At 52.8% G+C, this 23479-nt stretch overlaps 1 protein-coding gene across 1 annotated transcript; it reads left to right on the top strand.

Annotated features, from left to right (window-relative positions):
• Positions 1-3839: 3839 nt before the first annotated feature.
• Positions 3840-23479, top strand: LOC130255914 (ADAMTS-like protein 2). The gene is made up of 18 exons (XM_056496979.1): positions 3840-3917; positions 10064-10299; positions 12070-12145; positions 12613-12715; positions 13389-13534; positions 13763-13886; positions 15103-15183; positions 15503-15678; positions 15908-16331; positions 17003-17411; positions 18136-18242; positions 18414-18540; positions 18857-19070; positions 19661-19816; positions 20163-20333; positions 21921-22097; positions 22753-22897; positions 23009-23479. The coding sequence occupies exons 1-18, from the start codon at positions 3840-3842 to the stop codon at positions 23125-23127; spliced, it is 3069 nt and encodes a 1022-aa protein (XP_056352954.1). The 3' UTR covers positions 23128-23479.

The following is a 23479-nucleotide window of genomic DNA, read 5'->3' on the forward strand; positions in this document are numbered from 1 at the left end:
ATCCCTGATCCTGTGACAGGTAACATCACCCTGTGCTGCCTGCAGCATCCCTGGCTCTGTGCCAGGTACATTCCTGCCACATCTCTTCTCACCTTTTTGCACCAGCATGGGCTGGAGCTGGAAGAAGGCAGGGCACAAAGAGGAGGAGTGAACCCAGTTCAGCCAAATCTCTCCTGTTGAGCTTTAAGGTCTGTGAGCTCATCTGCAGCCTCACCCTCCTGCAGCTCCATGCACAGACTCCACTGCCACAGGGCTGCTCCCTCGGGGGCACTTTCTGGCTGACAAAACCTCCATTGTAATTGAGATTTGCAGATACTGGCAGCTGGAATCTGTTTTTATTTTCCACCTTCGACTCTGCAGGGGAAGCAGCTGTACAAGGAACCACACAAAGGAGCTTGGCCTCAGCCTGTGGGACACGGATCCAAGAGCCTGTGATGAAAAGGCTCAGAGAATGCAGCTTAAAAGTGTGTTCCCCACAGCGGGAGGGGGCTAAGCCATGGCAGGCATCCCCCTGGCCTCTTGGCTGTAGCTGGGCTGGTTGTGCTGAGGTTGAGGTGAGGCTCTGCAGATCCCTCGTGGGGGCACTCGAGAGCTGAGGATCCTCTCGGAGCCAAGACAGAGGCATCAGGACAGCACAACACAAGGGATGGAAGCAGCCTCCACACAGCTCACAGTCCTCTGAGGTCTGCTGCATCCCCTGCCCAGCAGCCCAGGGATCACTCAGACACCTCTGGGAAACAAAAACCAGGACATGGCAATGTCCACAGAGGAGCAGACCTAGTCTCTTCCCACAGCAACAGCTTGAGCTGAGTGAAGCCCCTGTTTTCTGTGTTAACAGAGCTGAATCCTTAGGGCTGCTCAGAGCAGTAGGAAGAAGGATCAGCCACAGCCCTGGGCAAAGCTTGTGTCTGCAGAGTGCCTGGATCACACAGGTTCCTCCTCACAGGGAGAGAGGAGTACAATTATTCCTGGGCCAGGAGGGGCATCTGTTCTGGGGCAGGCACCAGGCTCTCTCCAGCAGGCTGGGCAGCAGCAGGAACACACAGAAATAAAGAGGTGCCTAAAGACCTTTCCACACCAGGCCAGCCTCACATACATTTTTCTTTTTCTCAACTCTCAGCCTCTATATTTATGATCCCAAGACTTTCCCCATGAGAAGGCAGCTGCTACCTGTGACAGGTGAGTTGTGAGCAGAATTAATCCCTTCAGGTCATGATCAGGACCTGACGCAACAGCAGCTACAAACACATCTTCTCCATTCCAGAGGCCTGTGGTTCCCCTCCTGATTGTGTTTGGAAGATTTTTTTGAGAAACTGTTGGCTGATGGAACCAAATTCAGTGGAACAAGAGGCTGAAATAATCCCAGGCAACTTCCAGAGGATGAGTGTGAATCAGTTCCAAACAGGATTAGCATCCTATAGTGAAAAACACTGGCCATGGAGAGACAGTTGGGATGAAACCATGGGTGCTGCTACAGGGGAGATCCTCAAACTCATGAATCCTTTAAACATTGTCTGGTGGCAGTACAGACCTGCTTTCTGTTAACAGGACAGATGAAACTGGAAAGCAACAGGAGAAAAGCCCCTGGTGATGGTAAAGATGAATGCAAGACCACAAAGAGCTGCTGCACATGCCAGGCTCAGTCTGCTCACTTGTGAAATATCCCACAGCAGAACCAGCTGGCCCAGTTAGAAAGAGGCAGCTTTACTTTATGGTCTGAATAGAGACAGTAGGGGGAAAAATTAATTTAGAAAAGTGGATTGGAAATTATTAGGAGCCTGGGAGTAAGCTGTGGTAGCTTTGCTAACAAGGTTTAAAATGTATTTAATCAGTTGAGTAAAACTTCCAAACCTTCCCAAACTCTGGTTAATGTGGAGGGTGTCTCAAGACTACAAGGGAACCTTTATCTCCCATATCCTTGTTCCCACATTGACTGAGAGTATTCACAACCTCCTCTGCACCTCGAGGAAACAATCACCCTGCCTAAACCCAGGATGTGAAATGACAAGCAGCATTTTAAACATTGTCTTTCTGCCTTCCACACTGCACTTGTGTCACCTCTGTGAGCACAGGAGGCTCGGGAGTGATGAAAGGGGATGAAAGCAGGACTAGCAAGAAGGGTCAGGAGAGAGGGGCACGGAGGGGCCCCGGAGGGGAGAGCACTGGAGGCCACCTGGGTTTGCCCGTCACGCTCCCGCAGAGCCTCACATGCAGGCAGACCCCTCTCCAAATCATCTGTGCTGCACAGCTCCTTCTGCCTGCCAGGGCTCCTGCTCAGACACTGCTTTTGAGAGGGCCTGAAGAGGATCAGACTCACTGAAACTTGCTCAGCTGGAGCCAGGCAGCCCCCTTTTCTTCTTAGGTACAGCCTCTCCCACACCTCCGTGCCCTTCCACAATTTTTCTTATCTGCGGGGCAGGACCTGGCTCGGAGGAACATCACACGGGGCTGCTGCAAGGCGGAACAGCCAGGAACTGACTGAAGCTTTTCACCCTTCCCTGTTTTTGTAGGCACAACCGTGCTCTTTGTCAGCGCTTCTCACCCTCATTTTCTCCGGCTGGGTCAGAAGCAGATCGCCCCCTCCTCCCCCTGCCCCTCCCTGCCAGCAAACATCTTTGATCAGGAGTCCCCCTGCTGACATCCCTGTCTTTCCTCTGCCCTCCCTCCACCTTGAGGCTGAAACGCTTGGTGAGGAGCGATTAGGGCTCGGATCGCCTCCCCGCACTGATCACAGCACATCTGGCAGGCAGGAGCCGCAGGAGCCCGAGCCGGGCACACCTGGTGCCATTCCTGCACAGCCCGGGGCCGTGGATCACTGCAGGCCGAGGTGTGCCAGCACGGGCACTGGCAGCATCTTGCCAAAAAGATCTGAGAACTTCCAGCGCCTGAAAGGGCTCCAAGAGAGCGGGAGAAGGATGTTTTGTTAGGGGCATGGAGTACACAGGACAAGGGGGAATGGCATGAAACTGCCAGAGGGCAGGTTTAGATGGGATATTGGGAAGAAATTCTTCCATGTGAGGGAGGTGAGGCCCTGGCACAGGGTGCCCAGGGAAGTTGTGGCTGCCCCAATCCCTGGCAGTGTTCAAGCCCTGGGTCGGGGCTTGGAGCAGCCTGGGATAGTGGAAGCTGTCCCTGTCCGTGGCATGCAAGGAGTGGGACGAGATGGTCTTTAAGGTCCCTTCCAACCCAAACCATACCAGGATTCTGTGATTCAGCCACCCTCCCAGCTCCCCGTGTCCCGGGGGATGCTGTGCTCTGTCCCAGCACGGAGCACCGACTGCTCCAGCCGGACCAGAGGGATGCCCTGGGAAGCACAGCTTGCCTACGGAGGGCAGGAAGGAGGAATCGGGTAGCGAAAGAGTTTCGTGCGGGAGGAAAGGAACGGAGAGCTCCGCTCGAGAGCGAGGGGCAGCGCGGGCGGCTCCGCAGGGACTGTCGGTGCCGGGGCCGCTGCGGGGGCTCGGGCAGAGCCGCACAGAGCGAGCTGCGAGCAGGGCGGTGCGCGGGGCAGGCGGGGCGCCCGAGGAGCGCCCGGCCCCCATCCCATCCCATCCCATCCCATCCCATCCCATCCCATCCCATCCCATCCCATCCCATCCCATCCCATCCCATCCCATCCCATCCCATCCCATCCCATCCCAGCCCAGCCCCGTCCCTCCATCCCTCCCGCGCCGAGCGGCCGCGCCGCGGGTCGCCGCCCGCCACCCGGCAGGTTGTAAAGTCATTAACTCCCCCAGCCATGCCGGGCCGCGCTCCGCGGGCCCCGCCGCGCCCGCCGCCGCCGCTGTGGGGCCGCCGAGCCGCCTCCTCCTCCGCGGCAGCGGCAGCAGCAGCGCGGCATGGCCGCCGCTCCCCGCCGCCTCCTCCTCCTCCTCCTCCTCCTCCTCCTCCGCGCCGCCGCCCCCCTCGGCGATAAGGTAAGCGGCGGCCGAGCCTCCCCCCGCGCCCTCCCTCCCTGCTGCCGTCCTTCCTTCCTTCCCTTCTTCCCTCCCCTCGGGGAGCCGCGGCGGGGCAGGCACAGAGCGGGGTCCGAGCCGCGGCCCCTCGCCCTTCCCCGCAGGTTTCAGGTTCCCGTGCTCCGCGATCCCCGCGCTTCCCTCCCACACTCATGCACCGCTTGGGAAGGGGCTTTGGTCGCCTCCTCCCCAGGCTGACCTCGAGGACCAGACTTTGCCCGCTAACAAATGGCTGATGGGGGTGTGAGGATGCACGAAGAGGGTCCCAGCATCACCAGACGGACCGCGGGGGCGCGGCGTCTCTCCCTGCCTGGGGGTTCGCCCGAAGCTGCCCACCGCGTTCATCCCTCCACGCTCGTCCCTAGCAGAAGGTTGGCCCAAGTTTTTAGGGTTGGAAACAAACAGATTTCCCCCTTCGCTGTCCCTCCCGCCGCCCCGAGCATGGCTTTAGGCAGCAGCTTTCCCCACTGACCATGGGGTGCGTGTCCAGGCATCAGCGCCCTGCGCTCCCCCATCTCATCTCTCCTCCACAAAGGACCCTCAGCCTGGCCCTCCTCCCGCGGCACTTGTTTCACCGAGACCCCTGCCCCTGTCCCGTCTCCTCCCCGAGGCCCAGCCGGGGTGAATCGCCCCCGTTCCCGTGGCAGGGTCGGCAGAAATCCCGTTTTCCCGGCAGAAATCCCGGCTTCGCGGGGCGCCGGCCCTGCCCCTGCCTCCACGGGTCACTGCCTGCATTGTGCCTCGGCGCTCCCGTTCCTCGAGGGGAACCTGGCCGGGTTTCTTTGCTGCCTAAGGAATTCTGCTCTGCTAAAGGAAGAGGGTTTGGGGTTGTGTTTCCCCCCCCCAGACTCATGGCTGGGATAAAGCAATCCCACATGAGCCACTTTAGACACAGAGGAGACCAGACACTGCAGACTTACTGGGGATAACTCAGGTTTGACGAGCAGCAGTGTCTTCTGTTCTGGAGTTTGTCTTAATTTTGGAGCTCAAGTGTCTCATTTCCACTTTGTTTTTGCCTGTTCTGTTTACCCCTGGGCTGCAGGGCTGAGTCAGAAGCTTCAGGCAGAGCAAGCTAGGTCAGGCTAAACAGATGTGAAGTCCTTCATTGGGGACTGACCTGGATGGACTCCTCCATCAACACGTGTGCACAAGCTGCTCCGTTCTCCCTGCCCCCAGCAGCTGTGTTTGCACAACACCTCAGACAAGGGCATCCCCAGGTGGGAGGAGGGCTCCCCAGGACAAACACACACCAGTTCTGTGTCCAGCCCTGAAGATTCCCTTGCTCCAGGAGATCCCCACAGAGCAATCTGATCACAGATGACCTGGTGTGAGTTGTCCGGGTTGTTAGTACTGATTGTTGTCAATCTCTGGTGCAAGGCAGTGCACAAAATGCTCATTGGGGAATTAACCTGTGGTTCCTCCTGCCCTCCTGTTTTCCATTTAAAACATTATGCAGAGAGAGTCAGCAAACCTCAATCCAGAGTTTGGGCACGCAACTTCCAAGCTAACTTCCTTCCTAACTGCATTCAATGCCTCTGAAAAACCCGGTGGTAGACATGTCTCATGCTCACTGCCTGTTACTCCCTCCTCCCCCTTCACAGTTTTCCTTCTTTTCTACCAGCTTGTCCCAGGATAAGAGCATTATCCTGCTTTCAGGGAATGGCCTGACTGACTTGGACCAAGTGTTTTGTAATGACGTGCAGCACTTGCCCGTGAACTTTCTGTCATGGCAGGATTATGAACAGAACTTGCTGGTTCTCCACTGGCTTCTGTTCACTGGTTTTCTAATTTGCTTTTCATCTCTGCCTCATTATATATCCAGACTTTGTTGCCTATCAGCTGCAATTCCACATCCTTAACAAGCTTCCATTTTCTCACAGATTACTGTTCTTCCTGATCCCTTAAAAATTACTCTGCATTGCTTCTTTCACCTCAGGATACCTGCCTCTATGAAAAACTCCTTAGATACCTTGTTTCAGCTTTTCTAGGGAAAATTTGGGTTTGTGTCTGCCTCCAATATTGAATCTCTCACACAGACTATCTAGTCTACATAAGTGGTGTAAAACAATGACAGGATGAGAAATAGCTTTATATAAATCCCACTTCTTTTGTAAAACATCAGGGCATAATTGCAACTGCTATTGTTTTTTTCTCAGGGCTCTGGTAGAGTGTATCACCACAGCTTTAGTCAGAGAATGAGAAGGGGAATCCAGACCAGGGGCGTTGAACACGGTCATTCATTCCCAGATAATAATCTGCCATTCATTCCAGGCATTCAGACATCTGAAGCTACTTAGTATTTCAGTAAGTGGTGTGGTTTGCTGTAGAGAGAAGCCCTCAAGTAAAGGGATGGTGGAAATTTTTGGTAGAGGACATGCAGTTAACAGCTTTGGAAAAGGTCTGGGAAGAATTTATTTCATTTTCAGCTGCTGTTTTGAGTTGTCTTACACGCTCAGACAGGGTTGAGCAGAACATTTTACAACAGCTACTGTGCCCTTCAGTGGTGGGCCAGCCCTCAAGGCTGCAGAGAGAGCCTTTCCCCTCAGCTCCTCTATTAAGGAGGCATGTTTGTGGTCTCTCTTCCCAGACAGCTTTTTTTTTCTTCCAGCAGCCAGGATCTAATAAATCTCAAGATTAGGCACAACAATAAGCAACACAGGGGACTGGGCCACTGACATGGTAACTGCAGTTATTCCCAGGTTTCTGGGAAACCCAGTGTAGCTCTGAGCTGATCCAGAGCATGACAGAGAGGCAGCAGAGAATTTATTTTATCCCTTTCAACTCTTCAGAAAGGCCGCATGGAAACCTGATAGGATGTCAGGCCAGCCCACCCTCCTGTGCAGGGCTGAAGCATTTCTTGCTCGTGGCAGCCTTTGTTTGGCAGGGGGGAGAGGGGAAGCAGCTGCTGGGGCTTCACTTGGGCAGAAAGAGCTTTCAGTAGCACTGGCTTGGAGAGTGATGTTGCTTTGATACTGGCAAATCTGGGGACAGGTGTTTTATCCTGGAAAAGTTCCCTGCAGGTTGGGGTTCACAGGGAGGGGTGGGAGGGCAGCCCTCACACAGCACAGGTGTGGAGGCACTGCAGTTCCTTGGTTAGCCTCAGAGAGGAAAAGCTGCAGCTCTGTAACCACCAGGTGCCAAACCACAAGCACCTCGGGGGAAATTCTTGTGGGGAGCACCTGGCTGAGCTGGAATATGGTCTGTCTTTTCTAGGATGGAAATTCTCATCACCTAAGGAATCATATCTCCTTCAGGCAGAGCCAGCCTTAGAACAGCTGAAGCCATGTGCACCTCCTGTGCCCTGGTGTTCATAGCACAGGAGATGCACAAGCTCCTTTAGCCTGCTCCTCTTCCATGATTGTGCAGCAAAGTGCAAATCAGAGCAGCTCCAGCATCTCCCATAACCAGGACAGTGCAAAAGAGTTCAAAATTCAGCCCCTTTAATTTCTCCCTCTGTGAGGAGTAGGTGGGTAGGGGAATTCATTTGTCCAGAATCCACTCTTGGGATTTTTTAAGAGGCTTGGGAAACTGAACCTAGGAGTTAATCTAATCTGGAGTCTGTCCCACAGCCCTTAATTTATTATCTGGACTTTTGTAAAATGCATATATCTTCAATTAAAAACAAGAACCATTTGTGTGTCATAGTCAATGCAGATTTTCTTCTGACAATACAATAAATTCAGCACAGATTGGAACCAGCTGCCCCAGCTTTAAGTACCTGAAGTTCCCACTCCTAGTCCAGGCCTAGGACTTGGATGTAGTCATACCATAAGGGACATGACCAAGGGGACAGCTCAGCATTGTCCTTGCTTACACAAGAAAATAAATGCTCCTAGGGAAGGTCTGGCAAGGGAGCTTAGTCATGGAAAACCTGAGAGCCAAATCAATCTGCTTAAAAAGTGATTGATTCCTCCAGTGCAGAGAGGAAGCAGGAACAGGGATTATGGATATGGGGGAACACATTCTATTAAAAGAACAAGTCTCCCTGACTAGAATCTTTCAATAAATCTTCATCTGGGCTCCTCTAAGTGAGGTGCAGTGCTATCTGAGTGCATCCTATCTGTGGGAAATGTGGGGATGCTGATCTCCCCCAAACCTCAGCTGTGCCCAGTCTCCTTGCACCCAGGCAGAACTCCCCAAGAGCAGGAACCCTGAAAAGGAGCCTGCAGCTTCTCACCATTCCAAATACACAAATCCTGCTTTGTATCTGGGGGTAGATCAACAGAGCAGATTATTTCACTTCACCTGTTTTCCTTCTGCCCCTTCTCACCTGTTTGGATCACAAGATCCTCAGGGCAGGATTACCTTGTAGGTTACAGCTACACACTTTTTAAAGACCAATGGTTTTTATTGCCATTTGGGGAAAAGCTGTGCAAATATTTCAGCTTTTGGTCCATGTATCTCATGGAAGGGGTAAGATGCCAGCTTTGGTTTTTCCCCCAGCTATGGGAGAATCAATTTTGTGCTGAGCTCTCCACACAGACACCAGATAAATCTCCTTCCTGACAGCTGTGAAATATGAAATATGTATCACAAAGAAGCACAGGAGTGATCAGGGAAAGATATTACTTGAAAATATCTTACAATGAGTGACTTTTGTTTTGTTTCCTTTGTAAATGTGGAAGCTGCATAGTCAGAATTTCCATTTACATTCTGATAATATACAGTGAGACAAAAATTCTCATAGGAAATTGGTTGAGATGATCACTTGGAAGGACAGAAAAAGGTATTTTAGAAAACATGTGTGTTTCTTTTAATTTTGTTTTCCTAATGAGCAGCTCAGCTGCTGGCCACAGCATTTGGTCCCTGTCAGGCAAGTCAGCTCCAGACAGAAAGTACAACAAGGAGTTTTGTTGTCTTGTTTTTGAAATCAGCTATTGCAATCACTGGAGAGCAAAGCATCAGGTAATACAGTGCTTTTTTTGCAGCAGAGTAGGTTCCTTCCTGCCATCAAAAAGATGCACTGTGCACATTTCAACCATTTAAGTTACAACTTTAAAAACATTTGCATAAACCAGCTGCATCTCCTCTGCCCAGAGGCTGTTCTGTTGGCAGGCACTGAGGAAACACAAGTTCTCAGGCAGGAATTACATGACAAAATGAAGAGCACTTTGGCTTTGTTACACTGTGAAAGAGCACAAAGCCAAGAGACAGCCCAAGTAGCGAGCAGAGCACATTTAGTGATGAGCAAACCCTGCTGAGTTTTCTCTCAAATCCATCAGTTCTGCTTTGCAGAGGGTTGTTTACACCAGGACCATCAACACCAGCATGTTTTGCTAACAGTAGCACTGATACAACTTCCCTGAGCCCTTGCTTTAAGAAAGCACTTCACACACACACACAGCATTAATTTTTGTCCATTAATATTTTAACACTTGGCACTTTAGCTGGATAAATCCTTTCCAGTCACTGTCCTGTGTTAAACTCAGGGCTGCATTCAACACTACTCACAGCTGTGTTTCAGTAAACAGCAGATTAGTTCTTGCACAGGCAAGTTTGCCAAAGTCCCTGGGAGCTTTTAGACCATCAGACACTAAACAGAAAAATACTGCCAGGAAAAAAAAAAACAACTAAACCATGGAATTGCTTACCTGCTGGGAATTGTGGAGGCACAGCCAACAGCAGCCTACTGCAAGGACCCTGCTGGGGCCAGAGGAGCTCAGGTTTGCCAAATGTACAGGCTGAGCCCCAGCAAGGTGTGCTGGCAGAGGGAGCATTCCTCCTCTGAAATGGGGTTCATGGGGAGAGGCTCTGGTTCTGAAGCTGCCTTGAAAATGATTTTTGTGAGGGTTGGGGGATGAGGAGCCTGTATCTGAGCTGCTTTAGTCACAAAGGGAAGGTTATTCATGGAAATGCGGCTCTGAGGATTGACACTGTGTACTCCCAGCTTCCCTGCACAGCCAAGAACTGCAGCTCTTCCTCTTCCCTGCTGAGCCAGGTGTGAGCTGTGCTCTCACCCAGGCTGGGAGTGATGCTCTGGGGCCAGGCTGCAGCTGCTGTTACTGCCACACATGTCCATTCTCTGATCCCAAGGCATCCTGCTTCCCATGCAGAACTCAGTCTTGGAGGGAAGTTTTAATTCTGAGATCCTGCTGTGGCCCCAGCAGGACTCAGATCCTGTTGCCTGTTTAGGAGGCATCCAGGTGACAGGAGGAGGTAGGAGCCAGGTTCTTCAGCTAACAATGCTCTGTTTCTGTCAGGACAGCAGTGAGGCAGCAGATGGAGCTGGTGCCTGGGATGAAGATGTCACCAAGTGGTGGGGAGAGTGGAGCTCCTGGTCCACCTGCTCGCGGTCCTGCGGAGGGGGCGTGATGTCCCGGGAGAGGCACTGCCTGCGACAGAGGTGAGTGTGGGAAATGGGATCCCCAGCCTTTGTTTTGGGAATGAACCCCCTGGGGTTGCAGGATCGGCCATTCCCTCACCTGTGGCCTCTGGGAAAGGAAGGCAGCTGTTGTCTGTGGGCAGTGGGGCAGGTGACAGGTTCCCTGAACATGTCACCCACTCAGCTTGACTCATCTGATGGGGAGCAAGGGGTTGGTCCTCTCCTGGAGTACTGATGATGAGGGGGTTATGGGCTGAAGAAGGATGGCTCTGTTCCTCTTCTCCTTTCCTTCACAAACCCTCATTGCCTTGGCAGCTCTGACCAAGCCCTGATTTGTGGCAGGTTCCTGTGCTCAGGATGTGGGCACATATTGCCAGACACCTTATGGGGACTTGATTTACTCCTGGCAGCAGCCAGCTCAGCCACATCTCAGCAATTTCCCCACTTTATTCCCTGCAGAGCTGGCAAGTTTTTTCCCCTCTGTCATTTATCTGGCTGTCACCTGACAGCATCTGCATTTGTCCCCTACAGCTGCTGCAGTCCTGGGATCAGTCAGATTGGGACTGTGGGAGTGGGTAGAGCAGGGAAACTGCAGCTGCCTGAACTTCTGCTGTCCTCTCTGGGCTACCTTGCCACCAATCCCCTCCTCCTCTTCCTCCAGCAGCTCTGGAACCTGGTCCTCCAGGCTCCTGGGGTGTTAATGAGAGCGGGCGTCCTGCAGCACAGCGAGTTTTCCCTTCTGCGTGAATGCACCCCTGAGCACAGCAAGCTCAGAGCAGGGCCCCCAGCCTGCCCTCCTTCCTGCAGCACAAAACTTCTTTTTTGTAGGCTGGCTGACAGCATGGTGAAGGTCCAGATGTGCTGTAGGACCTTCTCTCTGGCTGTGGCCTCCTGCTTTAGTCCAGGGATCAAATCTGAATTAAAAAAGGAGAGATCTCAGCAGGTTTCTGCAGCTTTAAGGTGAATGACTTAAGTGTGAGCCAGGTATGGCCACGAAACAATTTCTGCCTGAGTCTGCAGGAAGCCTCTGCTTCTGAAAGGCATGGCACTTTTGAAGTTTTACTGCAAATTTAGGCTCTGCCTGTGTCATGTAAAGCTTTGCTCTGGAGGGACAGCTGCAGTACCTCCAGCCAGGCCAGCATGAATATGCTTATGCTGTTCCTTATGTCCTTGGTTCCCAGTGCTGTTAATACATTGTCTGCTGCAGATCTCTACACATTGCCTAAATTATTTTGCAGATCATTACTGCATTGCCTTAACCTGTGGTCTCTGCCATTCTCCATATATCTTTGCAGCTTTCAAGAATTTTTTCTGTCTTTGCATCAGTCCAGTGTCTCCTGGATAGCTCATGCTGGCCAGAGTGAAAGATTCAAGTGCTGAGAAATTCCTATGGTTTTGGTTCATCACCTGTACCAGGCCTTCCCTGATAATCTGTTGGGGTGGCCAGTCCCCCTGATAGGCACCATCTCTCTGCCTATTGCACAGTGGATTCTGAAATCAACTCCCCCAGTCACTGCAAATCCTGGACACATCCATAGAAGTGACAGATCATCAGGTTCTACCTGATGCTCAGCCTACCCTAAAATAAAAATAGCCTAGAATCACAGCCCACCTAAAAGCACTGAAAATCTGTTTCAGAGGAGATGTTGGCCAGTCTAGATCCAGAAAGCTCTGCTCTGATGAAACACCTGCCTTGTATCTCCCACTTAAGTCAGGCCTGACCCCTGTGTCATCCTCAGTACCTGGGTGCTTCACAGACCTCCAGCTTGTCTGGAAACTTCTTCTTTCCAGGCTCCACATGCCCCAGGGAACGAACAGCACCATGTGTGTTGGGCAAGCCAAGCACTACCAACTGTGCCAGCAGCAGGTGAGAAGCACTTCCAATTCTGACTGGTCCTTACTGGAGGCTGTGGGACTCAGGGGGTCCTGTTTGGAGCTGCAAAATCACCAGCACTCAGGGTGGGATTGGTTCCTCAGAGGATGGAGACAAGGGATATGGTGCCTTTGAGGATATGGGAGATGGGCTCTATTGTTTGGGGTTGGGAGATGGGGCAAAAGGATGTAAAAGCATGTTTGTTGTGGGGTGAGGTGAGGGGAGGGATGAAGTTTTTACAGTATGCTTTTCCCGTTGCTACTTTTCCCATTGCTGGAAGAAATTTTTGCAACCCTGTTAAATGCAGCTGTTTGAGAGGCCCTTGGCAATGAAGGCCTGGCCTTCCTGCCTCTCTTAGGGTGGACAGGACATTTTCATCCTGCAAGGATGCAGCACAGACAATCAGCTGTCACAAGACTGGCTGTGAGATAGGGAGCTTTTTGATTTTGTTCCCTCCACAGCCCTGCCCAGCCAACACAGCAAGCTTCAAACAGCAGCAGTGCTCCAGTTTCAATGCCAAAGCCTTTGGGAAGCGCTATTACCACTGGATGCCCCTCTATCCAGGTGGGTTTTCACAACCTCACACCAGGGGGGAGGATAGAACACACCCACAGGATCTTCTCGGGCACAGAAGAGTAAAGTGCTAGGGGACAAGGGATGGATGCTCCTGGCTGCTCTGGCTTGTTCTGGACAGGATGCTCGTCCATCTCCTACACAGTGACTTCACATGGGTGTCCAGTTGTCCTTTGAGACCTAGACTGAGTTCACCTAATATATTACCTTGTTTCTGGACTCACTTGTATTTCCATTAGCTGCCAAGGGGACATGGAACATCTGCACCTTCAGCTGCTCAGGTGAATGGGGCATAGCTGCCCACCACCCCACACAGTCAGTGCCCCTCCTGCAGCCCTTTTTTTGCTCTTGGGCATTAATGAGTGGCCAGGGATATGCTGATGCACATTCCCATGCTGGTCACAGTGATGGCACTACAAGGGCATGGCAAGGAAGAGGGTTTGCCAGCAAAAAGTATTTCTGCTTGGCACAGTCCCCAGTGCAACCTCATGCTGTCACCCCTTCACTGCTGTAAAATCCGTGGCCTTGGGGTGTCATTGCAAGCAGCAGGAACATCCCAGGTGACATCAAACCATCAGCAGGGACAAGGGGAAGGTCCCCTTCCTCACTGCTCATCTCTGGGCATCTTGACCTGCCTGGTGACCCTCTGCCTCTGTCCCTGCAGATGACTACACCAGTATCTCCAACAAGCCGTGTGACCTCCAGTGCACCACCCGGAGTGGAGAGAGGCAGCTGATGGCCCGAGCACAGGACGGCACCTCCTGCAAGGACAGGACCTATCAAGGGGTCTGCATCAATGGGAAGTGTGAGGTGAGGCTCTGGGAGGAAGCAGTAGAGAAACTGGGATTTTAATTGCATGGCTGGACCTCCTGGTGAGGCAAAGCCAAGGGGTCCCAGCAGGGAGCTGGAACAGAGGCCTTGTACTGGATTCATTCATTAGAGCCCCCCCAAAAGAGCACAGTAGCATTCCCTGGGACAGACCCTGGCCCTATGGAGGTAGCCTGCCCCAGGCTGACCCTGTTGCTTTGTGCTTTGCAGCCAGTGGGGTGCGACGGGAGGCTGTACTCGCCCCGGAGGATGGACAGATGCAGGGTGTGTGGAGGGGACGGCAGCACTTGCCACCGTGTCTCGGGCACCTTCCGAAGGGCAGTCTCACAGATAGGTACTCCCTGCTACAGCCTGGAGACTTCACCTGCTACTTCTCACCACCAGCTGGCATGGAGGGGGACTGGCTTGAACGTGGGTAGGAGCTTTCCCAGCTGCTTGGTGGAAAGAGTTGAGGAGTGCCACCACCCCTGCTTAAACGCCTGTGTTTTGTCCTTCTCACTTAATCATCAGAGGAGATTGGTTTGATGTGCTCTATATTGGGCTGGTAAGGTTTCCCTTCACCTGTTTAGAATAGGAAGCAGCTGGGGATCTGTTTGTTCCTATTGATTTTGGCATCTTGCCCACCTCAGATAATGTGAAGAGATTGATGAATCTTCTTTTATTTGTGCTACGTGTTCATTTGAAACTTAAGCTCTGATGAGGGTCACAGCATTTGTTTCAGCCTGCGCTTAATCTCCTGCTCTCCCCAGTCCTGTGGCTGGCACAGCTGAGGGACAGTCCCCTCTGAAATCAGGCTGAGATTCATCCCTGCAGCCTGATGGGCCAGTCCTCCAGCCACAGGAGGAATGTGGACTGTGGTGTGCTAATTAGTAATTAATGAACTGTGTTTTGAGGATGTTTTGGAACAACATTTCACACTGTTGTTGTTTCACTAGTTTGCCTCACTCCCTACAAACACCAGCCTAGAAAAGCACTCAGGCCCCTTTCCAGGGCAGGGGTAGCAGTATGGGTACAGTTTTGGCCTCCCATTCCAGCCCTCACAATACCTTACAGAACAGACAAGACCTGCATTTCCAGCAGGAAAGACAATCTGCCAAACCATGCAACTTTAAGAGCCTCGTATTTCATCTCCCTTAAAGGTCAATTTTTATGTTACTCCTGAGACAAATTCCATGGAGTCAGGAGCTGAGGGAACCTATGGTCTTTTTCCACCCTCTGTTCAGCATCATCCCTGATCACTACTAAGCTTTTTTTCTGTGCTCTTGCCAGAAAGAGTGTGAAAGCACATTCATCCCCACCTCCAAAGCCAGACTGTTTCATTGTTCCTTCCCAGCTCCAAACTGAGCAGTGCTCAGACTGACATCTGTAATGGTGATCTGTTAATGGGGTTTCAGAGGAGATTTGGGATGAGAGCTCACAGACTGATGCAATGTGCTCCTGAAGGGCAGCACTACCCCCCTACAAATACGCTTGTCCCATGAGCTGTTTTTCCCAGCCAGACCTTTTTATTCTGTCCTTGGGGTCTCCTCAGGCTCTGTTCTGTTCCTCAGGTTACGTGTTCATCACCAACATCCCCGCTGGTGCCACGGACATCCTCATCATTGAGCGCAGGAAAACAGAAAACATCCTGGGTGAGCAGAGGAGCTGCATGGCTGTGGAGACCCCAGTCCAGCTGCCTGGAGAGGCTCTGTGCACTCCCACCTGTGCTGTGAGAGAGCTACTGAGACCATTTCCTCCAGGGTAGCTACATGGGTGCTTCATCTCTCCAAAAACCAAGGCTCCAACATCTCCAGTGCCAGGACAGACATTTGGAACCCAAGTTCACTATGGGCAGGGCCTGGGGTTCTGTTTCTGCTGGGCATTTCTCATTTGTAGGTTCTTTGCCAGAGTTCTGCTCAGTGCCAGATTTCTGCAGAATGTCCTATTTGTCTGTTTTCTCTCTCTTTGAAGCACTTGCAGATGAATCTGGACATTTCTTCTTCAATGGCAACTCTGGCATTGACAACCCTCAGAACTTCAGGGTAGCTGGCACCATCTTCAAGTACCGGCGGCCCTCGAGCCTGACCTCGGATGGGCTGGAGTACATCATAGCTCATGGGCCCACTAACCAGTCTCTGAATGCCATGGTATGTGAGGAGCCACTTACAGCAAGATACCTGGTTCCCAAGCCAAACCTGCATGTGTGGGTGGGTTGAGGAAGCCAAACAGGTGGTGGGGGTGCTTTCCTTTTGGATTTATGAGCATGCTGTCTTCTCTTAATAGCCATCCCCAAACAGATGCAGCTAGAAAAGGTTTTTGGGAAATGCATACCCTGAAACTAAAAGCAGTTTTGTTTTCTTTCTGTGTTTCCTCCAGTACTATAACTTTAATGGGAAGATGCCTCACATAACTTATGACTACACTGTCCCACGGACACCGCCTCTCCGAACTGCAGCCCCTGCTCTTGCCAGGCCTCTCTATCACCACCTACCAGAAACCAGCCACAGCCATCCCATTCCAGCCAACTCCAGAGCTGCCCAGGACTCCAATGCCACATGGCTCTCCCTGTCACCAGATGACACCAGTGAACAGCTTCCTCTAAGGGAAGGGCAAGAAGATTTAGACTTTGGCCCCCCGCACTTCTTCCAGACCAACTCTACCAGTCAGACCCAGGACTGGGGCTGGGAACAAAGTGAAGAGAAGAAGTATGACTTTCAGATCAGACAGGTCTACCATGCAAACACAGCAGGAGAGGAAGAGGAGGAGGAAGCAGCAGCAGTTGGTGAAGAAACAGAGTTCGGTTGGTTGCTTTGTTTTTCTTTCCCCCATTTTATTGACTGAAAGCAGACATTCTGCAGTGGTCTTCTTGAAATCTAAGGTGGCTTTAGCATCAGGGTGGACAGGAGGGAAGGGTGGTAAATAATGGGGTGGAGCCTGTCAGGGAACAGCAAGGGCCAGTAGCTCTGTGGGGGAAAGGGAGGCTGTGAAAGGGTGGCCACAGCAAGGAGGTGTTGGGTCATAGGATGGACTTGATGATCTCAAAGGTCTTTTCCAGCCTAGTTCATTATGTGGTTCTGTGATCCTGTAATATGGGTTAGGCAGGGCACTCACTCAGTGCTCGAGCTTGGCAGGCAGGGTAGTGACAGCAACAGGGCCTAGCAACAGTCCAGTGGTCATCAGGGGACAGCAAGGGGACAAGTCAAATCTGAGATCCACCTGGGAGAGCCGTACAACAATCCAGGAACTAAGAACATGTGCAACATTGTGCAGCCCAGGACTGAAGGCCCAGACTGGAGCTTAAATGAGGCTCCAGAGCACCAGGCAGACAGAGGGAGGGGTTGGCCAGGATAATTAAAGCCTGCTGATGCTCCCTAGTAGAAATTTTATTTTTAGGCTGAACACTGAATGTTAAATGCCACACACTGAAGTACAAGCCATCCCATATAGTTAAAGCATATATTTTAATTGCAGCTGTGAGGTTCAACCAAATCTCCATCAGCACGGCCGTGCCCTACAGCAGGAGGAGAGCCGAGCTGCCGGAGGGCAGCCGTGTGACGTCCTCCAGGCTCCGTCTCCTCAGGCGCCTCTGCCACCGGGACCCTCACAACGCTGCCTTTTGCAGGGAGCTGCAGCCCCTGGCAGCCAGGCTGGCCCCCAGGAACTCCACAGCCAGGCTCTGGCCCCACTGGCCACAGGGCCTCCACAGAGCCCTGGCTCGCAAGAACTCGCTGGAGGGCCTGAAGGTGGAGGCGTTTGCTGGGAGTCGGGGGGAAGCAGCCAACTCCAGCGTGATGGCATCCATGGAGGGCCCTCTGCTCGGGGCCAGCCCGGGCACCAACATCAGCCAGGCAGAGCCTCTGCGGGCCCCTGGCACTGAAAGGTGGCACCTCATTTCCTGGGCAAAACAGAGCATGGTTGGCTGGGGAGGGAGGGCCAAGCCAGTGTCCCTGCTGTCCTTGATGTCCCCCTTCACCAGTGGCTATCCATGGAAGCTGCTGTAGGTACTTCCTCCCAAGACCAATTGTTACAACTGGCCTGACACGAAGTTCCTGGAACACATTTCGGGGTCCATTTAAATAGGTGCTGAAGGACCTGGTGTGGTTGTAAAGAAGCCCAGGAATCCGTAGCATGTCACATATACCATCATGTCATGCCCCTCCTGTCCCTTTCCTCTGGGCACATAAGCTTCTGAAGCTTCTGTAAACATTTGGCAGAAGACAGAGGACCAGCTTTTAAATATTTCTGGCAAGCCACACATGAACTCTCCCCATGACATTATATGATATGAGAGGGACCCTTCCCAACCCAAAACATCCCTCCTGGCAACGTATGAGCTGAGGCTGAGGGCACCCCCATGGTTGGCAAACCATGATATACACAAGACTCACTATGAGTGATGCTCCCTCCTTGCTCATTGAATTTGGGAAGGAGATCAAGCCTTTGCACTCTCTGTCCACCAGTGCCTTGCCCGAGGTGGGGGAAATCGAAAGCAGAAACACTGTCTTTCTTTCCATCTTCAGAGACATCAAGGACGAATTTCCCTATATTTCATGTTTGCAGCAAGTTTTTTCATTTTTAGCTCACACCACCTCCTTTTTCCACAGCAATGAGTTCGATGTGAGCCCCGTGGGCCATGATGACATCAGCTTGGCTGACATGTATCGGTGGAAAGTCTCAGCTTATGCCCCCTGCAGCTCCACCTGCACTTCAGGTAGGTTTGGCTTCAGGTGACTGATCACGTGAGGTCCTTTTGGGCTGTTGAGGGAGAGAATCCTGCTATTTTTTTATATGACAGGGAGAGTTTCAGATGCAGTAAGCACTCCAGTTATTTAATGCAGGTGGGAGGAGGCTCTTGGATCTGAGGGTGTTGCTGGCCCAGCAGGTATCAGCACCTCCTACGCGATGTGCGTGCGCTATGATGGAGTGGAAGTGGATGAATCCTACTGTGACGCCCTGACCCGACCAGAACCTACTCACGAATTTTGCACAGGGAGAGACTGCCAGCCTAGGTGAGTGGAAGTGACATCAGCTGTCCATAGGGAGATATCTTTCAAGCATCATTTTCTGCTCAAGGCACAGAGCCGTTTTTGAGCTGAAAGGTACGCTCAAACTAAGAAGACTTTGTGTCCCTTGTAAGCGAAAAGAGGGGACCTAAATTGCCTGCTAAGGGCAAGGCTGGTTTCAAGCACTGCATTTACTCAGATGTGATGAGCAGAGCCACAGGAGAGCTGCTGGGTGAGGGAGCCCCAGGTGTGAGCCCCTTCCACCCTATGCCCCTGGTCCCCCTTACCTGGGTGTTCCACTGTGCTTTCTCTGCTTGTGGAGGTGGGAGACCAGCCGGTGGAGCGAGTGCTCCCGGACCTGCGGCGAGGGCTTCCAGTACCGCACTGTGCGCTGCTGGAAGATGCTGGCGCCGGGCTTCGACAGCTCCGTCTACGACGACCTCTGCGAGGCAGCGGGGCTGGCCAGGCCCATGGAGAGGAAAGCCTGCAAGAACAAGGCCTGTGGGCCCCAGTGGGAGCTCTCCGCGTGGTCTGAGGTAGGCTTTGCTCCCAGAGCCGAGCAGCCAGGCTAGGGTGGGGCCTGGAGGAAGGTGGCTGGCGGCTGCTGGGTGCTGAGGAAGCCCCTGGCCAACTGCACCCTGGGGAAGCAAGGGTGCCTTTATCTGCAGCTGCCCTGTTCTGGCACTGATGCAGACAAAAGCCATTGCAAAACATTTTTTCTATAGTCACTTGTAAAGCATGACATTGATCAAGTGAAAGTCCTGCCAGCAAGAAGCTTCCTCTTTTAGAGGATCCAAAGTGAGGGCCAGTTGGGTAACAGTTACCATTAGAGATACAGAAATACTAAAAGCCCATTGCAGTCCCTTTGACTCACTTCTCATAGCGTGCTTGGGCTGTGGCCCAGTGACTTTGAACAGCAGTTTAGGCATCAGCACATCGATGTGCTGTAGCTCTAGGTCCCAAACTAAATGAGCAGCAAAGACAGAGGCGGACACACCTTCTTCTGTCCTCGCTGGGGCCCTTCCCCTCTCTCCTAGAGCAGCCGGAGGAATACGGGCGGCGGCACAGCTGCTTCCCCGCCCTTGCTGTGTGCTCCCGAGCCCCGGCTGACTCCCGTACCCCGCAGTGCTCGGCGCGGTGCGGCACGCCGGGGACGATGAAGCGGGAGGTGCGCTGCTCGGTGGAAGCTCCCCTGTGCGACGAGTCCCGCAAGCCCAGCAGCGAGAAGCCGTGCACGGGCCCGCCCTGCGACCGCCGCTGGACCGCCTCCGACTGGGGCCCCGTGAGTCTGGGCGTCTGCCTCTGGCACCCAGCGCTGGGCTGGAGGGTGGGAGCAGCTGGGCAGATGTGCTGCAGCATCTGTCGGCTCTTCTGGCAGAGGCCAAGCTCCAGAAACTAAAATAACCTCTGTTTTTGCCTCTCCTTGCTGTACATTTTGGTGTGAGCTGAGCTCCATTCAATAATCTGGGAAGCTCACGGCACCTGGAGAATGGAAGCCCCTTTAAAGTCCCTTGGGATCCAGTGCAACAGTCCCGCTGGACTCTGGACTCAACCCTACTGGAACCACCAACCCTGACTTCTCCAATTCCCTGCTTTCTGCTGTGTCTAAATGCCTTTTGCTCTCCAAGTGCTCAGGCTCGTGTGGAGAGGGGCGCATGAGCCGCTTCATCGCGTGTCGCAACCTGGAGGGCAAGGTGATCTCCAGCTCGCAGTGTGACCTGGCCACCAAGCCCCTGGCTGTGCACCCGTGTGGAGACAAGAACTGCCCCGCACACTGGGTGGAGCAGGAATGGGAGCAGGTAAAGCCGAGCCCACCCTGTGCCCTCAGACCTCCTTTCCACCCCATATCCCACCCCATCCCACATATGGTTCCCTTTGCAGAGTACAGTTGTATAGTGTGACCTCCAGACAAAGATCTGTATCCTTGTCCCAGCTCCTTTGAGAAAGAGGGAAGGAGTAGCGAATATCCCAGCTTGTCCCTGCCATACCCATAAAAACCCCTAAGTCTGTGGCATTCACTGCCTTCCCAAGGAGTTCCACGGGATGGCAGCAATACCTTGAGGAAAATGCTCTCCCACCTGGCTCCTCAGTTCACTCACGCCCACAAAGGACACGATTTCCCACCAGTAAAAGAGAAAGTCTGAACAAAACTGGTTTCGTAACAGCTGGAGGTGAACCTGATCCACAGCCCAGATCCCTGTGCTGGAAGTCACATCTAGACTGTAACTGTGTACTTGCTTCAGGGATGACAGTCCAGTGAACATGGTCCAGGTGCTCTGTTCCTCCCAACACTCAGCCTCTGCATATCTTTTTACTCTCTTTCTTCTGCTCAAGGCCTAAAGACTTCAGACTTCCCCTTGCATGCTGATCCAAATCCCAGAATATCCAAAGAAACACATTGAGTCAGTTGTGAGCTTGGGCTTTTTCTTTGAAGTCTTGAGCAAAACTGGGATTCATATAGCACTAAGTAAGAAGGTTTCTAGGAAATTAGGGAAGCAGCCAAGCCCTTTTCTCTCCAATTATGGCTAAGCCTCTCTTCTCACTTTGCTCCCTTTATATTGCTGACTGCATTCAACTGAGCTTCCTCCAGCACCAGTAACAAGCACAGCCTGGTTAAACCTGGCAGTTCTGTAACCCTCACCTGCTCTGGCCATCCCATGTGGGTAACACGCAGTCCTGAAGTGCCATTTTCAGCTGTGACCCAGCTATGAAACTCATCACAGCTCTGAAAGACCAGCTGAGCTCCTCACCTTTGCCTCTGCCAGCTTCTTTGCTGTGTTTTCTCTGCTGATGAGCTCTGAGTTTTCAGGATGACTAAGGGCGGATGTAAGCCAGTTGTGCTAGCCCTGCTGTGGTGAAAAAGGACTCAAAGCAGTGAAATCTCAAACTGGCAACTGCCTGCATGGGCATCAGGGAGCAGATCCTGCTTCCTGCTGCTTTTCCTGGTGGTGTCCTGATGGTGAGAGCCCTTACAGCTAAGCTCTGGGTTCAGCAGTACTTGTCTGTGCACATCACCTGCACTGCACCACTCCAGCCCTCTTGGGCCCCCACAAAACTTGGCAGTACTCCAAGATGGAGGTTGCTGCATGCATATGCTATGTGGATTTTCAGAACATAGATACACATAGAATAAGACAGAAACAGCCTCTTGCAGTCCTAGCTTGGCTGCTCCAGGCGCCCTGCGGTAGCTGCTCTCGGGGCCAGCCAAGGTGAACTCAACTGAATCCTAATTACCAGCATCTGTCCCTGCTCCCTGGGAAATCTGGGCAGCACTTCCCTCTGTTAGACTGGTGTTAGCACAGGCATTAAGATTCCTTGTGAGCAGAATGCCCTCTTGCCTGAAGCTCGAGCATCACTTGCTACCAGGCTGCTCTGTTCCCTCGCAGTGCGATGCCAGCTGTGGGCGAGGGATGAAGACCCGGCTGGTGCTGTGTGTGGGCCTGGAGAATGGGCTGTACAGAGAGTACCCTGAGAAACGCTGCCAGACCTCTCCAAAACCTGAGCAACAAGCTGCCTGTTTCAGGAGGCCGTGTTCGACATGGTTCACCACCTCCTGGTCCCAGGTAGGGCCGGGGGTGGTGGGGAAGGGGCGGGGAGGCCTCGTAGCCCTGGTTGGTTGAGCAGGACCTGTGCGGAGGCTCTCTGGCAGCCTGCTCTGCCAAGTCTGGATGGGACCCCCACTTCTGCTCTGCCAAGGATGTGCCAAGTTCTGTTCTTCTGCAGAACAGGCAGCATGATGAGAGGCTGGCACACACAGGCTGGAGAAAATCTTGGGACATGGGGGTTATTGCCTCAAGAAGAGCATGCACCACTCCAGGCATGCAGGATACAGCCGTGTCTCCTCCGCTGCCAGGAGTCCATGTTTTGTCTTTCCCTCTTTCCCTTAATACTAACTAGTGAACATTTAGGGTATGGGAAGACTGGGGAGCTGTGTCTGGCTTATAGCAGCCATTTTCTCCATTTCCTGTCACAGCATCAATGTTCCAAACAAAAATAATTCTGAGCTGCAACAAAGAGATGAAAAGCAAACTCTCCCTTGCTCCAGCAAAAAAAAGGGAGAGTAAGTTTGAGATCAGTGTGGCATTTGACCCAAACCTCCTCAAGAACAGGGATCCCCCAACAGGGATTGGGAGACCTCAGTACAGCAAAGAACTTGGGAGCTATAAAAAAATAGAAACTGCCTCTCACGCTCTCTTTCCTGTTTCTTCACCCCGACAGTGCAGCAAGACGTGTGGAGCTGGCGTGCGACTGCGGGAGGTGAAGTGCTACCAGGGGGAAGAACTGGCTCAGGGCTGTGACCCCTCTGCCAAACCAGAGGCCAGGCAGACGTGCCAGCTCCAGCCGTGCCCCACAGAGGCACCAGGTACGTCTGGGAGGGCAGGGAGGTGGAGGAGCCCTTGGCTTTGTCCATGATGTCCATGCTGGGGAAGCACATCTCCTTTGTAACGCTGCTGTGTGTGCTTCTGCTCCCCAGAAGATGCCTGTGAAGACAAAGCGACGGCCAACTGTGTGCTGGTGCTGAAGGTGAAGCTGTGCTCACACTGGTACTACAGGAAGGCCTGCTGCTGGTCCTGTCGCCTCAAGTCACCCTGAGTGCTGCCAGGCCATACTTTCCTTCCAAATTCAGGGCAGGAGCCCCCTCGAGCCAGACTTTCCACTTGAAGCCACCCCACTTGGCTTGGCTGTGGAGCCAGTCCCTGTAGAGCAGCCTGCTCAGCAAGGAAGGGTTCCTATGACTTAGTCATCACTGTTCCCTCTCCACTGAGAGGGTTTCACACAAGACAAACCATCAGTGCCTAGAAAGCTACTGAGGAGTGAGTTAGGAGAGCTTGTCCCTGCTGCCACCGTCTCTCAGGGTGCCGAGACCAGCTGCGGCAGGGCAGGGACAGCAGCATCCCTCTGCTCTGCCCTGCAGGCTTCCTACTACAAGGGCAACTGCCAAAAC

The sequence above is a fragment of the Oenanthe melanoleuca genome, chromosome 8 (assembly GCF_029582105.1).
Source record: "Oenanthe melanoleuca isolate GR-GAL-2019-014 chromosome 8, OMel1.0, whole genome shotgun sequence".
In the NCBI taxonomy this organism is placed as follows: Eukaryota; Metazoa; Chordata; class Aves; order Passeriformes; family Muscicapidae; genus Oenanthe; species Oenanthe melanoleuca.

Coding starts and splice junctions, on each gene's coding strand:
- LOC130255914 (XM_056496979.1), top strand. CDS start 3,840: ATGGCCGCCGCTCCCCGCCGCCTCCTCCTCCTCCTCCTCCTCCTCCTC. Junction 15,184..15,502: donor GAAAACAGAAAACATCCTGG/GTGAGCAGAGGA, acceptor CTCTCTTTGAAG/CACTTGCAGATGAATCTGGA. Junction 19,817..20,162: donor CCGCCTCCGACTGGGGCCCC/GTGAGTCTGGGC, acceptor TTGCTCTCCAAG/TGCTCAGGCTCGTGTGGAGA.